The sequence below is a fragment of the Quercus suber genome, unplaced genomic scaffold (assembly GCF_002906115.3).
Source record: "Quercus suber isolate HL8 unplaced genomic scaffold, Cork oak 2.0 scaffold_376, whole genome shotgun sequence".
Lineage (NCBI taxonomy): Eukaryota > Viridiplantae > Streptophyta > Magnoliopsida > Fagales > Fagaceae > Quercus > Quercus suber.
In genome coordinates this window covers 623,514-641,602 of record NW_027069828.1, presented here as the reverse complement: position 1 = coordinate 641,602, position 18,089 = coordinate 623,514, and the positions used below count along the sequence as shown (strand labels likewise).

The 18,089-nt window shown below is 33.5% G+C and overlaps 2 protein-coding genes and 1 non-coding gene across 3 annotated transcripts; 2 read left to right on the top strand and 1 right to left on the bottom strand.

The window, feature by feature from the left end:
- Nucleotides 1-2,755: 2,755 nt before the first annotated feature.
- Nucleotides 2,756-6,732, top strand: LOC112001542 (alpha-ketoglutarate-dependent dioxygenase alkB). Its single transcript, XM_024033725.2, has 7 exons — nucleotides 2,756-3,054; nucleotides 3,141-3,292; nucleotides 4,004-4,362; nucleotides 5,082-5,220; nucleotides 5,316-5,382; nucleotides 5,480-5,601; nucleotides 6,563-6,732. Exons 1-7 carry the CDS (start codon nucleotides 2,948-2,950, stop codon nucleotides 6,730-6,732), a joined length of 1,116 nt encoding a protein of 371 aa, XP_023889493.2. The 5' UTR covers nucleotides 2,756-2,947.
- A 1,037-nt stretch (nucleotides 6,733-7,769) lies between these two features.
- Nucleotides 7,770-7,850, bottom strand: TRNAL-AAG (transfer RNA leucine (anticodon AAG)). Its single transcript has one exon. It is a non-coding gene; the product is annotated as a tRNA-Leu (tRNA).
- A 9,269-nt stretch (nucleotides 7,851-17,119) lies between these two features.
- On the top strand, nucleotides 17,120-17,863 carry LOC112001560 (uncharacterized). The gene has a single exon (XM_024033740.2). The coding sequence runs from the start codon at nucleotides 17,120-17,122 to the stop codon at nucleotides 17,861-17,863; it is 744 nt and encodes a 247-aa protein (XP_023889508.2).
- Nucleotides 17,864-18,089: the final 226 nt, after the last annotated feature.

The window sequence follows — 18,089 nt, the reverse complement described above, 5'->3', positions numbered from 1 at the left end:
TAATAATAAATATATGAAAACTATGAGCGGTTTAGGTTTAATTCCTAAACTTGAAAATGAACTTGAAAAATGTGAAATTTGTAGCATGACTAAAATTACTAGAAAGTTTCATAAATCAGTTGAAAGAAATACTGAATTACTAAAACTTATCCATAGTTATATTTGTGAATTTGAAGGACATTTGACACATGGAGGAAATCGGTATTTTATAACTTTTATAGATGATTTTTCAAAATATTTATCTATCTATCTTATGAAAAACAAAAGTGATGCTTTTGAAAAATTATCAATCTTCTTAAAAGAAGTTAGGAATACTTTTGATAAAAACGTTAAAAGGATTAGAACTGATAGAGGAAAAGAATATAATACTCTTGGTCTTAATAATTACATTCAATCTCTTGGTGTTGTTCATGAGACTACCGCCCCTTATTCTCCATCTTCAAATGGAGTAGCTGAACGTAAAAATAGGACCCTAATAAATTTAACTAATGCTATGCTTGTTAGTTCTGGGGCTCCTAAATATCTTTGGGGTGAAACTGTTTTAACTACAATTTTTGTTTTAAATAGAGTACCTCATTAAAAGACTTTTTTAACTCCTTTTGAATTATGGAAAAAATATAAACCAAATTTGAATTTTTTCAAAGTTTGGGGCTGCTTAGCATATGTGAGGCTACCTGATCCTAAAAGACCTAAACTTGGGGTAAAGGCTTCTACATGTGTATTTTTGGGTTATTTTTTTATATAGCACAACTTATAGATTTTTTGATATTGATAATAATACAATAATTGAATCTAGAGATGCAATTGTTCATGAAAATAAATTTTCATTTAAATATAAAAATAGTAGGGGTTTTGAACAATAAGAGAAATTTGAATGTTCAACATCTAAGTCAAAAGATGTTAATGAATATGAGATTGAACGTAGGAGGAGTAAAAGATCTAGAATTGAAAAGGTTTTTGGTCCTGAATATTATGTGTATAATTTGCAAGGTGACCCTACTTCTTTAGAAGCAATTTTGTCTTCTCTTGATTCAGGTTTTTGGAAAGAAGCCATCAATGATGAGATGGATTCTATTATCTCTAATAGTACTTGGAAACTTGTATATTTACCTCCAAGTTGTAAAACAATTGGATGTAAATTGGTACTTAGAAGAAAATTAAAACCTGATGGATCTATTGAAAAATTCAAAGCAAGACTTGTAGCTAAAGGTTTTAAACAAAAAGAAGATATTGATTTTTTTAACACCTATTCTCCTATTACTAAAGTTACATCTATTATATTATTGATTGCTATAGAAACTATTCATAATTTGATGATACATCAAATGGATGTAAAGATGGCATTTCTAAATAGAGATTTAGAAGAAGAAATCTACATGGACCAACCAGAAAGTTTTACAATGCCAGGTAATGAGCACAAGGTATGCAAATTATTAAAATTTTTATATGGTTTAAAACAAGCACCTAGACAGTGGCATGAGAAATTTGATCAATGTTTGCTTTCCAATGGTTTTAAAACAAATGAAAGTGACAAATGCATATATTATAAAACCTTTGATGATGCTCATGTTATAATTTGTTTATATGTTGATGATCTTCTAATTTTAGGTCATAATATGGATATTATAAATGCTGCCAAATTGCTTCTTAAAAATAACTTTGATATGAAAGATTTAGGAGAAGTTAATGTGATTCTTGGCATGGTAATTTCTAGAACTTCAAATGGCATATTTGTAGATCAATCTCATTATGAATTTAATCACTTAATTATAACTCGAATACTTCCTTTCACATGTAGGCCTAAACTTCTTCTTAATAAGTGAGGGTCTAATATGTAAGAATTTAACATTTTAAATGGGAGGTAGAGAAAAGCCAGTGATCTCATCATGCTCTGACTATCAAATTGATTTATGAACAAGTCTTAAATAAATTGTAGAGTTTTATTTGTTAAATTACCGATTGTTCAAAAAACTTAAACTATTAAAAAATTGTGAATTTAATCACTTAATTATAACTCTAACACTCCCCCTCACATGGGAGGTAGATAAAAGCCAATGATCTCATGCTCTCTCTCATGTGTGGGATATGGTAAATTTAATTATTTAACCAATATTTCTAACACTATCCCTCACGTATGGGCTAAAACTACTTTTTAATAAGCGAGGTCCAACACATGAAAATTTAAATGAGAGGTAGAGTGGAGAAAACAAGGATTGAGAACGTGTGTTATTTGTTTTAGGGTCTGTTTGGATATTGTTTATTGCTGAAAACTAAAAACTGAAAACACTGCAGCAAAATAATTTTTAAATATGTGAATAGTGCTGTGTGACCCAGTTTTAAAGAAAAATTTGCTGAAATCTGTACTTGCAGGTCCCATAAACAGTGCACGGAATCCATAGAAAAAGCACAAAAGCTTTTTTCTTTTCATCGCAGTCCAAACCCGGCCTTAGTGTTAAACATTACATAATTTAGAATTAAAAAATCCAAATTTACTTCTCTCTCTCTCTCTTTTTTTTTTTTTTTTTCTCACTGGGTAAGTGCGAAAGATAGAACTTCTAAGCAAGAGGTTACAAAGGAACTCGAGTGCCACTCAATGCCACTGGCATTTACTTATCTCTTTCAAATAAGTAAGAGATGGGTAAATTAATATTTTTAATGTTAAATTCAGTCAGTTTTTTTTTTTTTTTTTTTTTTTTTAATTCAGTCAGACTTAACAGCAAACATTTTTTTTTTTTTTTTGAACCAATTTAAAGAGGTAAATGTAAGCCCGGAGATAATTTAAGAAGAAAAATTGTAATTTGCTTAAAATAAAATGAACCGTTCCGTCTTGATGAAATTGAAACCCTAGTCAAACCCTCCGAATTCGATTTTCCGTTGGAATCGTATACACCATCTTCTCGCTCGCCAAATTTCTATTGGACTCGCCTGCGTATAAGATTGGGTCAAAATGTATGGATCGGAGAAAGTCCCCGACGACTCCGAGCGAACCGCTTTCAGAAAAGCCGAGAAGAAGTACAAGCTATACTACGATGACACTTCCAAATCCTCCAAAAAGTACTCAATTCTATCTCTCTCTCTCTTCCATCCATTTGCTTTGCAAAACATGTCTTATTTTAAGCTTTGCGACCACTTTCTCTCAGGAAAAAACAACCAAAACCAGTGGATTTATCTGAGGTCCTCGATTTCAAGTCCATCCTAGAATCTTACAATCAGAACGGTGACCTTCCGCCTGGAATTCTCTCTCTTCAAAGCGATTTCAATTTTCCTGTGTTCTCCTTGGAAAGCCGTCCCGGTATGCTTAAAATTGTTCTGGATTGTAACTAGTGCTTTTCGTGGAGACTGAATTGAATGACTAGTCATACATACTTCACAATCAGTTCAATAAGAGCTTTGGCTACATTACTAATCTCCTATAGTTTGCAATTGAGAGTTTCTTTGTTATTCTTTTTCAGTAAGACACACACACACACACACACACACACCACTGCATAGCATTTCATGAAGAGTATTTTGGCGGATCCACTGATGGGTTACATTACCAAGATGATTGGAGGTCAATTACTATCTCGTTATAAAATGTTTAAATTTCAAGATTTTTAAAATTAAATTTAAATTTATACATAGATGATAAAACATGAACTTGTGGATTTGATGATAAATAACGTCCAATTAGCACGAAATTTGCGAGCATATTAAGAACAATGAAATTCTGTAATCCTATGGTTGGATTTTCAAAATATTAATTCTATAAAGAGTTATGGACTGGTTTTACATGCAAAGACTTACACCAGGCGTTGCTTAATCCTAATCCTATATGTGTATATGTATGTGTATATATATATATATATTGCCGTTTTGAAGTAAAATATGTTTCTATCTATTGGGTTTTAGAGAGATTTTAATGGCTGGAATCTTGCTTTAATGGCAAAATGTCCATCCCTTGTTGTAGTTTCATTTTTTTCCCCCTGTACATAAAAATTATACTTTGCTGTTTACAATGCAGGCTTTTATTTTATTCCTGGAGCATTGAGTGTAGAAGAACAATGCCAATGGATAAGGGAGAGCTTAACCACCTTCCCGCAGCCTCCAAATAGAACGAATCATAATGCATTTTATGGGCCTATACATGACTTGTTCATTGCTGCAAAAGAAAAGAAAGTATTGGTTGAAGAAGGGAATGGTATCACTAGTTTGGAGTCCAAATGTAATCCTTCTGACAGCAATGGAGATGTCCATGGATGGGAAGTCTACGAAGGACATACAGTGTCTTCAAGAGGAAATGCATGCAAATCAATTTTGGCCTCTGTTCTTTTGCGGAAGTTGCGTTGGAGCACCCTTGGCTTGCAATTTGACTGGTCAAAGGTACATGCTGACCTATTTTTCAAATTTTTTTTCTTTCACATTTTCGTGTTTTACCCGCCTATGTTTTTACTCATTTTTTCTATGGTCAATTTTCTTTTGCATTGTTTTAAGTAATTATCGTTGCAATGTCCGTAATGCTTTATACTACGTTATTTGGTATAGTAAATTATAGATCAATATAATTTCTGTAAAATAATTATAGTTGATGCATAAATGTAGGTGCTCAAGTTAGAAAGTACTTAAATCAAAAGTTTAATTGTATGGTGCATAGAATGTCTGTTAATTTGTTATAACATTTAGCTGAAATAAACTCTATAAGAAAATATGCACTCCATTCTATGCATGTTTCATGATAATATGCAGTTGTCACAATGAGATGGCATCTAGTTCAGGTGGTGAAGCTTCAATGTTGTTTCTGCTGATCTGAGTTTAATGGCTCCATCTAGACTTATAATTTAGTAAAACTGAAACAAACATTTTATCTCAATAGAGAGAGAGACAATATTAACCTCATAAGTCCTAAGTACATAAAATATGGATTTTGTCAAAGTCATATTCTGTTTGAGTAATCAAAATTCATTTGCTCACAGCTAAATGTTTTTAATGGAATGATGGCTTGGACTATGTGCAGGCAAACAATTGAATGCCATTTCTTTTAAAAAATAAGGACCATTGTTATTTTCATTGAATTTCTAAACTTATTTATGTTCGTTATGTAGAGGAACTATAATGTATCTCTCCCACATAACAAGATTCCTGATGCTCTGTGTCAACTGGCTAAAAGAATGGCAGCACCAGCAATGCCTAAGGGGGAACAATTCCAGCCAGAAGCCGCAATAGTGAACTACTTTGGGATAGGTACTCTTTAAGTCTGAAGAAAAATTTTGTATCTTGATTTGAGAAAGTTTAAATTATTTTGTTCATTATGTTAATCCATTTTTTTTCCCATGCAGGTGATACACTTGGGGGCCACCTTGATGACATGGAAGCAGATTGCAGTAAACCTATCGTAAGCATGAGGTAACTTTCTATGTCTCTCTCTTATTTAAAAAAGAAAAAGAAAAAAAAAAGAGCCAAGACCATGTTAGGTCCTGATTCATCTTTTACATTTCCTTAGTTTGGGCTGCAAAGCTATTTTCCTTTTGGGAGGAAAGTCTAGAGAGGATCCTCCATTGGCAATGTTTCTTCGGAGTGGTGATATTGTTCTAATGGCTGGAGATGCAAGAGAATGCTTTCATGGTAAGGGTAAACTTTCAGCTAGTAGACTATTTGTTTGGAGTATATGTGGATGATACTTGTTTCTCTTATCCATTTTGAAGTTCTTCAAATCTTTTGTCATATAACTTCAATAGAAAGCGTATTTCAGGGACTTATCCAAAAAAAAAAAAAAAAAAAAAACCTGCATATTTTAGTGGATGGTAAATCAGAGTTTAGGAGCTAGCGATTTAATTTAGGCAAACAATTTAGGATTTGATAATTACAAAAAATTTACACTTCTGTGTTCTACTTGTACAACCTATGCTGCCTTCATGTTCAAAACTCAAAAGCAATGATTTCATCATTTATAAATTCACAACTGATCTACAGAGTATCCTTTTAAGTAAATCATATTTCCTAAGGAAATCTCAGGAATGTAGAGGGCTCAAAAGAAGCTGCTTATGAGAGAAGCTGCATATGAGTGACAAGAACTTTGTTATCTCAGTAGTTTGCAGTCAAGTCTAACAATTACAGTTACTATGGGTTCAAGTTACCTCAACTAGTAAAGTTTATTGTCGTTGAATAAGAGATCTAGGGTTTGAACCTTGCCTACATCAAAAACCTATTAGTGTCTTGACCTAATGATAAAAAGCAATTATCATGGAACGAATACCATTGGTTGAAATTCTATCTTATCTATATATACACACACACACACACACACACACATAAAAGAGTAAAACAATATAGTTACTTTTTTGGGAAAAACTCCATTGTGTGGCTTACTCACGCCTCATTTACTGCTCTTCTAAAAACTCTCTCTTTGATAATTCTTTAAATTAGTAAGTTGTTTTTATAGGAGTGTTAGTTGTGCTATAGCTCATTGGTGCATTGAGAATCTTGTTTTAAAATGTATGTTAATCTAGTTGTTCTATGATTATTAACTCCCAGCAATTTTCTTTTTAAAGGCCTCATAGGACATCTACCTTTTCTCTTGTCACAGGTGTGCCCCGGATCTTCACAGATAAAGAACATGCTGAAATCACCCCCTTAGAGTTGCAATTCTCACATGGAGATGATCTTTGTTTCTTAGAATATATCAGAACTTCAAGAATCAACTTTTTTTTTTTTTTTTTCTCTTTCTTTCACCAAATTTTGTTCCCTAGAATATAGAATTTTGAGAGGTGACAATTGATACTTGAGGACAAGATGTAGGAAAGTTGTGAAGTTTATGCATCTGATTTTGCACTGAAGATACCAGAACTAACAAATGAAAACAATGGAGTAGAAGTGGTCAGAAAGAAATAATGACTGCCAAAGTCCGCCTGAGCTTATGAACCTAAACAGAGCTAAAAATGGAATTAGCCAATTAGGACTTGTTGAGTTTATTGGAGTTGGAGATGTTCTCATGTTAAATTTCGCTGTAAGCTGTATCATTTAATAAGTTTATCGTGACTCAATTTTGCACTCATCCTAATAATTTTATGTATCATTTTTTGGGTTTGGATAATTATAATAATCAAACCAACTTTAATAAGTGCATAGCATTATTTCTGTAGCAACTTACATCTAAACTTGCTTAACTGTAATTTGTGAGTCAAGGGTCAAATGACTCAAATCTCATGCTTTTCTTATAATACCCTTTCTAAGAATGTGGCAGTGCTTGTGCGAAGCCCAGTTGGTACACTATACCCAACTGTATCTTGGGTCACAATCTGGAGCCTAAGGAGTAGCTTCGGCATTTGCATATTGATTGGCTCGTTAAGGATATGTAAATACTGATGAGTGGGCACAAAACCAAAAAATAGAAAAGGGAATTGATCTGGACTTGTTTTGATTAGTCCTTGTAACTTGTAAGTTCTCCAATTTTCATGGTTGCTCTTCCAGCAGTTAAGGAAAGAGATCTCTTCCTACTTTGAAAATCAACTGTTTTTAATGTTTCTTTGAAGTATCCCTGGGGTAAAATAAACTAGATTGCATGTGGTTGCCTACTTCCTCAAGAATGATTATCTGGGAAAGTAAAACAGGTCATACATTTTTACTTTCCCATAAGATTGAAGTTCTGTTCAACAGAATACACACGGTAATTTTAACGAAAGTAAAAAAAGCAGTTTGGAAAATCAGAGTAGGATTCAAATAATGGCGAAGAAATTAGCTCTTCTTAAGGCTTCTTATATTTGTGGCTTTTTTCACTATGACAGCAAAAATATTGTGGAGAGTGGGATTTGAACCCACGCCCTTTCGGACCAGAACCTTAATCTGGCGCCTTAGACCAACTCGGCCATCTCCACATTTGCGTTCATATCGCTCTGGGTTTTATTTTTTAAAACAATGATGTATATTTACTTTTTATTACTCTTTACCGACTACGACCTCTTCAGCGAGAACTATACTATACTGTTCAAATAATGGGAGAAAAAGAAAATCGAATCAAAACTTGGTTCGTCATAATAACCTCTTCACTAAGAGCATTCGCAATGAAAAATTGTATCATATCTTATTTTACTATATTAAAAAATTATTTTATCAATTATACTATACCATTTTATAATACACTTAACATTTTAATTTTTATTTTCCTATTCAACTCATTAATAATATATATTACCCACTAAAATAATATAATATATTTCAATACAACTCTCTCTTTCTCTCTCTCTCTCACATCTCTCTTCCACTTTATCAATTAAAATATATTATAATTTTTACAATTGCACTACAGTGCCATCCTACATTTATGGCATGTTTGGATGTTTAAAAAAGGAAGGGGAGTAGAGTAGAGGGAGGGAGAGTAATGCAATTACCTTATTTGGAAGTTTTTTAAAGAATGAGTGGGAGGGGTTTGGAAGAGTTTGGAGGGGTTTGGACTCCCTCTAGCCCTCCAATTTTAATTCCCCAAAATTGGAGAGATTTAGAGGGGGAATAGAGTACATAAACTATTGACCAAGTAAATTACCTAATTTACCCTTATTATATTAACAAAATTACATAAGGAGAAGGGCTAATTACTCCCTTCCCCTTACTAATTTTAAAAACATCCAAATAAGGTGGAGGTGAATCATTCTCCTCTACTCTCCTCCCCACTACTCCCCTTCCCTCTACTCCCCTCTACTCTCCTCCCTCTCTAAACTTCCAAACAAGCCATTAGGATGGTAGGATGGCATTGTAGCACAATTGCAAAAAAAATTGCAATTTTGGCATTTTATAAGTCCGATTGCCAATACCTTTTTGTGCCTTGATTGTACACTATCCCTACATTTTCCATTTGCAATTGCCAATGAGAATGCTCTTAGCAGATATATTAAGAGAATGAACTAAAAGATCTTTCTCAGAAAAAAAAAAAAGAAAAAAAAAAAAAAAGAACTAGGTTGTATATAGATTTCATTCTATGGTGAACTTTGTCAAAGAAATATGAGAAAGGAGAAATTGATTTTTTTTTTTTATACAAGAGAAATTGATTTTTAATTTAATTATTATTGTTGAAGTTTAATTATAATTTAATACTTCCTTTGTCCCAGTTTGTTTGTTTTTTATTCCATTTTGAGATGTCCCAAAATATTGTCCTATTTCTAAAAATAAAAGTTATTAGTTTACTAATGTTCCTATTATACCCCTATTTTATTTAAAAAACTATTTGAAAAGAAAACTAACAAATATTTAAAAAATCAATCTAATTATGGCACATTTTTAGTTGCCTCATTAAGAATATATCTCTTTTAAAAAAAAGCTGATAAATTTATTTAAAGGTAGTTTTGTAAATTTATACATTTTTATAAGGTAGATAAGACAGTAAATAATGTTCCCTTAAAAAGTTTAACTTTTCAAACATGACAAACAAATTGGGACAGATGGAGTAATATTTTTTCTCTGAAAAAAACTTATTAATATTGATTATGTAATAAATCGTCAGTTGAGCTTTCGTTAATACATAAGTAAGGAGAACACCAGTGTGGTGTTTGCCAAAAACCCGACTAAGTCAGATCAAGTTCAATGGAATCACTTGAATAAGAGAGTAATTTAGCTTAAAAGTTCAAAGTATGGAAATTGTGTACTTTTTTGGTTCTGCTGTCCCTCGGCTTTTATCGCTATTTTCTCTTCAATGTTTAACTGAGGGGGAATGGGCAGACTAACAATGTAAAGGCTAAGTATATAGTAAGTTAGGCAAAGTAAAGAAGAATTAAGAAAAATAGCATCTCGAGTTTTAGAAACTCGAGATCCATATTAAAACTCGAGTCTTAAAGACTCGCTTTGTGAGTGTTGTTGGACTGAAAATGCCACATGGATCTCGAGTTTTTGAAAATCGAGTTCCATGCAAAAAAAAAATTATTTTGATCGCCCCTATAGTGGCGTTTTTAAGTCCTATGGTGACGTTTTAAAGCCCTATAGCGGCGTTTTCCTGCAATAATTTTTTGTAAGTGTTCAGAGAGCCCTATAGTGGCGTTTTTAAGACCTATAGTGACGTTTTTAAGCCCTATAGCGGCGTTTTCCTTCAAAAATTTTTTATAACTCCATTTTTAAGCCCTATAGTGACGTTTTTAAGTTCTATAGCGGCGTTTATGGAACTCGAGTCTTTAAAACTCGATTTCCACGTGGATTTTTTTCCACCTCACACTTATTCGGTTACAAATCGAGACTTAAAAACTCGATTTTTATCTTGGAACTCGAGTTTTAAACACTCGAGATGCTAGTTTTCTATATTCTTTTAACACGTGACACCTAACTAATTTTTTTAATATTTGTTGTTATTTAGAAAAAAAATTCGTTTAACTGATATCTGTCTTTACTTTTGTGTAACAGAAGGCATTTAAGTATAAGAGCATTAATTCTACAATGGCTATCTTCATGTTTTTTTGGATTTGTCCATTAAGATAGACGAAACTAATAAAATATGAGTTCATCAAATATATTTTGAAAACTTGAATGTTTATAGTGTTTCGGCAAATGATGCATACCTATGAGTTCTAATTAACTCAATTGATATAGTTTTGTGTCATCAAATGAGGGACTTGACTTCATATCCCACATGTCTACCATTATTTTTGTTAAAAAAATAGTATGTGTAAGGACCCAAAAAAGAAATACAGCCCAGGCCCACTTAGAATTAAAAAAAAAAAAGAAAAAAAAAGAAAAAAGAACTAGGTTGTACATAGATTTCATTCTATGGTGAACTTTGTCAAAGAAATATGAGAAAGGAGAAATTGATTTTTTTTTTTTATACAAGAGAAATTGATTTTTAATTTAATTATTATTGTTGAAGTTTAATTATAATTTAATACTTCTTTTGTCCCAGTTTGTTTGTTTTTTATTCCATTTTGAGATGTCCCAAAATATTGTCCTATTTCTAAAAATAAAAGTTATTAGTTTACTAATGTTCCTATTATATCCCTATTTTATTTAAAAAACTATTTGAAAAGAAAACTAACAAATATTTAAAAAATCAATCTAATTATGGCACATTTTTAGTTGCCTCATTAAGAATATATCTCTTTTAAAAAAAAAGCTGATAAATTTATTTAAAGGTAGTTTTGTAAATTTATACATTTTTATAAGGTAGATAAGACAGTAAATAATGTTCCCTTAAAAAGTTTAACTTTTCAAACATGACAAACAAATTGGGACAGATGGAGTAATTTTTTTTCTCTGAAAAAAACTTATTAATATTGATTATGTAATAAATCGTCAGTTGAGCTTTCGTTAATACATAAGTAAGGAGAACACCAGTGTGGTGTTTGCCAAAAACCCGACTAAGTCAGATCAAGTTCAATGGAATCACTTGAATAAGAGAGTAATTTAGCTTAAAAGTTCAAAGTATGGAAATTGTGTACTTTTTTGGTTCTGCTGTCCCTCGGCTTTTATCGCTATTTTCTCTTCAATGTTTAACTGATATCTGTCTTTACTTTTGTGTAACAGAAGGCATTTAAGTATAAAAGCATTAATTCTACAATGGCTATCTTCATGTTTTTTTGGATTTGTCCATTAAGATAGACGAAACTAATAAAATATGAGTTCATCAAATATATTTTGAAAACTTGAATGTTTATAGTGTTTCGGCAAATGATGCATACCTATGAGTTCTAATTAACTCAATTGATATAGTTTTGTGTCATCAAATGAGGGACTTGACTTCATATCCCACATGTCTACCATTATTTTTGTTAAAAAAATAGTATGTGTAAGGACCCAAAAAAGAAATACAGCCCAGGCCCACTTAGAATAGTAGCTCCCAATTCTTCGAGCCCAATATAATAAATTTGTAAGAGGGTGGGCTTTCCGAGTCAATTGCAATGCTAAGAAAATTACAAGCTTGAGGACAATAAGACTAAATCAATTAACATGAACGAAAAAAGCACAAATTCAATATAAACACATGATCGTAATTGTGAGGATGCATATTAATTATTGAAATATTCGGTTATAACTTTTAATCCAATGGTATTATTCAAGCACACTATATATCATTTTGATCATTAGAGCTTATAAAATTTTTTAAAACGAAAAAATGGGAAGATCAAACGATCAAAATTACAATTATGCCCTTACATTGTGGAATGATTGTTTTGTCCTTAGAATGAGATTAAATAGAGGTTGCAAAATGAGTTGTGTGCACGTACCAAGCAACAAGACTTTTGAATTATGGTGAAGATAGACTAAGGGGACACAAAGTATGCAGATTTTATCCTTCTTTAAATTAAATTGGACCTCCATGATTAATCGAGAATATTAGGCACAGTTCATCACTGAGATGTATTGATGAGCTTCCATTATCACAAGAAGAGTTAAAGAGAGAAGAAAACTAGCGGGGAGCACAAGCATAGTCGAAGACTCAATCTACTAAACAAGTTTATAGATCCTACCGGATTAATTGACGATCAAACAACTTTTACTCATGAACCATAAGGGCACAATAAGCGGCGAGTACATGAATACTGATACAGATTTAGAAAGGCCCAATAAATGAATGTTGCTAGACTAAGAGGATGTATGCATTGCATTATGAATGGTAAAGGCATTCCATAAGGATGGCGTAGAGGAGAGAAATAAGGCAAGTAAAGCCAAACAAGACCAATGCGAGATGTGAACTAAGCTTCAAGCATTAAGTTGGGCTAGAAGTCTAGTGTGACACAAAGTCTACTCAGGGATTAATGAACATTTTCACCTTTATTCCCTAACTAACTTTAAAAATAAAAATAAAAAACTTTTTTTTTTAATCTTGCCAAGATAAAAGAATTACTTCTATTTATAGGCATGAACAGTTTGGAAATATGAGTCCACTTCTTAAAGATCTACCGACAGATGTCATTAGATCTAAAGGACCATGTTTCACACAACACATAGATCATTCTTTTATTGGCTTATTATGGGGTTGTTATTGCATTCTTTGGGAGTATACAATAATTTTCCCTTTTTATGCACCAATAATTCCTATTAAGGTGTAGGTCTCTATTGGGGCACATATCCTTATTCCCACAATCCCTCCAAGACACTGCCCTATGTTATTCCCTTAACACACCATGCCTAATCATAGGAAGTATATGCCATGATCCTTGTCCACGATTAGGCCAAGATGCTTATCTATGGTAGGATCTTTTTATCACATGTTTGGATGGCCTAGGTCCACCTTCTTAGTCCTATACTTAAGCGTCTAGATCCTTTTTCTATTATGCTAGAAACTACCTAACAAGGGATTATCCATTGAATTGCTTTTAATACGTCTTAGTGGCACTTGATCCATATTGTGATGTTGAGTCCATCCAATGATGTCAAACTATATAAGAATGTGCACTCAATGACAATGAGCAAAGAACACAAATGATGAAACAAATTCACGGAAGTTGGGGGAAAATCTCAAGAACACGTTAATCGGGAAGGGGTAATGCGCCCGAGAGGAAAGTAATTCCTTTTTCTCAAATGATCTTAATGGCTGGTGATTATTAAACGATTTAGCTTGTAGCCAATAGGCCAATACATTCAATATGATACAAACATAATATGTATCAAAAAAATGATTGTGTCATTGATCCTATCTATTGAGTTGCATGGAGCTTCAATCATTATAAAAGTCACTATAAGAGCAATTGTATCAGTTAGTGTAAATTTTTTAAAAAAAAAATTGTTAATTTTATATATTTTTGCTCAAAAACTACCCACATCAATGGGCTTATAATATTATGCATATACAAAATTGCTACAGTAGCCATGTAAATATATACACGGTTAGAGCATCCACACCAATGCCTCTAAAATACAAAAAGTGTCAAAATTTACACAATTTTCCTCCAAAACTACCCACATCAGTGGATGTAAAAATGTGTATATTTACACACTTGCTACAGTAACCATGTAAATATAGTGTGTAAATATACACGATTAGAGCATCCACATCAGTTCCTCTAAAAATTTCTTCTATTTTACACTAAAAACTTACTTTTTCTATTTTACATGGTTACTTTTACAAAACAATCACATCAGTCTGTCTATTTTACACACTATTTTAATTAAATAATCAATTTTTTATTATTATTTTTTTACCTTTAATTTCTCCGGTTCTCTCTCGTCAACTTGTCTTGGTTTCTTCGTCCTCTGTATTCTACCCTTCCCTCATCTCCTTCCCTCAACCCATAAAAGAATACATGTGGTATCTCCCTTGCAATCTGATCTCCGTCCTTTGTTTCTCAATCTGACCCAGCCAAAATCCCACTAATCTCCGTCAACCCACCACTAATCTCCGTCCTTTATTTCTCAATCTGACCCAGCCAAAACCCTAACGCTTCTCTCTTGTAATCTGATCGCCAACAAGACGGAATCACTGGTTTTTTGGGTTGAAAGCTCGCTTGATCTCACCCATGACCCAAACGTGGGTTTTTTGGGTTGAGGTGAAATGGGGCAAGATGAAGTTGGATCAAGGTGAAACAGATTTTCTGGGTTGAGGCAAAGCGGGTTTTCTGGGTTTCCTTTGAATTTGGTTTGTGTTTTTGCTCAAAATGTGTAAAATTTGTACTGTAACTCTATTTTAGAAGACTTTAGATGATTTGATGTGAATGCTCTTATTGTAGCTGCGTATAACAATATTTTATTCTTTTTTCTCTCTCACCATTTAGATTCCCTTGCTTTCCCAACGAACACAACAACCCATTAAAAGAACAAGAAAAGAAGAGGAGGAGAAACACCCAACCACCACCACTGCAACCCATTTCAATAGTTGATAATCCACCACAAAATTGACCTAAAATCAACAGAAAATCAAACCAAACCATCAGAAAACCCAATTCAAAATCAAGCCAAAACCATCAAAAAACCTGACTCATAATCAACCTAAACCCTTTGGAAAACCAATCCAAAACCCATACCAAAATCAATAAAAATTGAATCTAACAGAAAACCTATATGAAAAATTCAACAGAAAACCCACATGAAAAACCCAATGAAAATTAGCCGGATCTGCCACTGTTGCTGTCACCAGATCTACCTTGCTGCTGCCATCGCTGGATTCGCCTTGCTACTACCGCCAGATCTGCTTGCTTCCGCTATCGGATCTTCTGCCTTGTGTGAGTTTTGGGTTTGATATATGAGAGAGGAAGAGAGTTCAAAGAGTATCAAATGTGTTGGTTTAAGACATGAGAGAGGAAGAGAGTTGAGGGAGTACTAAAGACACATAAGAATTGAGAGAGAGAGAGAGAGAGATGATTGAGATGAGAAAGTTATGTATTAATTAAAAAGATAGATATTAATAAAATAATAATAAAATATTATTTAAATAAAATAGAGTGTATAATAGATAATTTGATGTAGATGTTTTGGAAAAGTGACTATGTAAAATAGAAAAAGTAAGTTGTTATGTCAAAACAGAGGGAAAATTTTAGATGATTTGGTATGGATGCTCTTTGTAATTTTCTATTTAATTATTTAAATAATTTTTTCTCTCTCTCGTCTCTTATTCCCTCATCCTCCCTCTCTCTTCTCCTGACTTTCTATATTCCCTTAACTCTCTTCAATCTACAAAATAAGGAGGAGGAAGAAGAAGGAATACCAACTCAAACATATTTGAAAATATGATGGATAGAGAAGGAGAGAAATTTAAAAAATGGATGACACCATAAGAGAGAGAGAGAGAGAGTATTGTTTAGAAAAAATAGAGAGAGAGAGAGAGTGAGAGAGAGAGAGAGAGAGAGGGAGTGTGTGTGTGTGTGTGTGTTTTAATGTAGGTAGACGGGATAATAATAAAAAAAGAATAAAAATTTATTATTTAAAAAAAAAAGTTTAGTGTATAATAGATGATCCAATATGAGTGTTTTTGCAAATTATTCATGTAAAATAAAAAAAATTGAATTCTTATACTAAAATAGACTAAAAGTTTTAGACACAGTTATACGAATAGTCTAATACTACAAATATAATAATTTTTTTATCACACAAATGAGACACTCTTTTACCTACTAATAGACCATGCAATTATCCTCGTCCGAAGAGCTAGCTTGGACAAAGATAGAACGCCATAAAAACAGGTACTTAATGCCCCAATGGTTGCATATCAGGGATAAGGCTGTTCGGGCCTCCATTAAGGCCAAATTAAATAGGCCCAAGACATTACCACATGAGCCTTCAAGTCACCATTTAAGAAGAACAACGACTAGTAAGATGAGCCTATTTATAGGACCTACCAAATTTCGGACAAAGGACATAGACATTGATCATTTTTCACTCTCATTACTGAATTCTCTCTATTTTCTTGAGCTCCATTTGCTGACTTTATCATTGGAGACTCTATGGCTGACACCATACCGATGACCATCCGAGAGGACCCCTCTTTTTTCACTAACCTTGCAGGAACTTGGATGAACTTGTATGGAAGTCTTCTAGATGAACCCAACTACTGGCGATCTCAGCATCATCAGTTTGGCATCGTCTGTGGGAACGAGGCATTCAAACTTTTGTTTGAAGCCGAAGTCTCGATTGGTTCTGACATCTAGATGGAGTCCAATATCCCACAAGATTCTGCAGCATTAGCTTTGTAAATTTAAACACTTACAACTAGCGTGGAAGAACTCACTAGATAAAACCAGGAGATGAAGCTACAACTGCAATAGGAAGAAAATTGTTCATCCACAAGGGTTGGGACTAACAGGAATAACGATGAAGATAGCCATAGGAGAGATGACTATTGACGATCGAACTCTTTGAACGAAACGAATTCAAACCTCCTTAGAGATATGAGGAAGGAAATGGACGAATTGAGAAATGCAATGAGGAAAAAATGGACAAGAAGTTTTTTCTACAAAACTCAGATGACAAGGTTAGAAGGACAGACTCGCCCTTCATTGCAAAAATCCTGGAATGTCCTATGCCCTCAAAGTTTTGTCTGCCACAACTCGAATCATTTGATGGTTTGAAGGACTCGTTGGACCATATCACTACCTTCAAAACAAATTTGAGTCTATAGCAACCCCTAGATGAGATATTGAGCAGCTATTTTCCTATCACCCTCAAAGGAGCAGCGCGAGTGTGGTTTAGTGTACCAGCGACATTGTCCATTGACAACTTTGAGTAACTAGGCAATTCCTTCATGCACCATTTCATAGGTGGGCAACGCCAAAAGAGACTAGTGGACCATCTGCTCACCATCAAGCAAGGAGAGAAGGAGCCCATGAGGTCATACGTGAAATGTTTTACCAGAGAAGCCCTAGAAGTTGACAAAGCATATGACAAGGTACAGTTAAGCACTTTTAAAGCAGGTTTAAAATCTAGGGAGTTCGTAGTTGCCCTCGCGAAGAACCTGCCGAAGACAATGGCTGAGATGTTGTTGAAAGCCCAGAAGTACATGAATGTAGAAGATGTTCTAGTTGCAATAATGGAAGAAAGCAGGCCTAAAGGGAAGGAAAGTGTCAGGAAAAACCAAAAGGGACGCAAAAGGGAAAGGAACGATAGTCAGACCAACTCTAATGGAAATAAGCAAAGAGACGACAAAATTCCACGGACAGTAAAATTCACTCCTCTAATGATACCTGTCGATAAAATTTTAGCACAAATTAAGGAAGAACATCACCTTAAGTGGCCGAAACCACTTCATTCCTCGCCCAATGTACGAGACAAGAGGAAAAATTGCTGTTTCCATAAAGACCACGACCATTACACTGAGGATTGTAGAGACTTAAAGGAACAGATAGAAGAATTGATCCGAAAAGGGAAGTTGCAAAAGTTTGTAAAAAAGGGCAAGTCCGGTCAATTTAAGGACGATCGCAAAGAGAAATCTAAAAACCCGCCTATAGATGAAGACAAGTCATACAACCATTTGCAGAGCATGATTTGAGAGAGAAAGACGATTGCTAGAGGACCATCCATTAATGGATCTTTCAAATCCCTTAAGAAGTCCCAACAAAGACTTGTGAACAGTGTTCATGGAATGCATCCTTTGAAGCAGAGAAGACGAACAAATATGGATATCCTATTCTCAGAGGAAGATGCTAGAGGTGTGAAGCAAACACATGATAACCCCCTAGTCATCATGCTTATGATAGAGGATTTCAATACCAGAC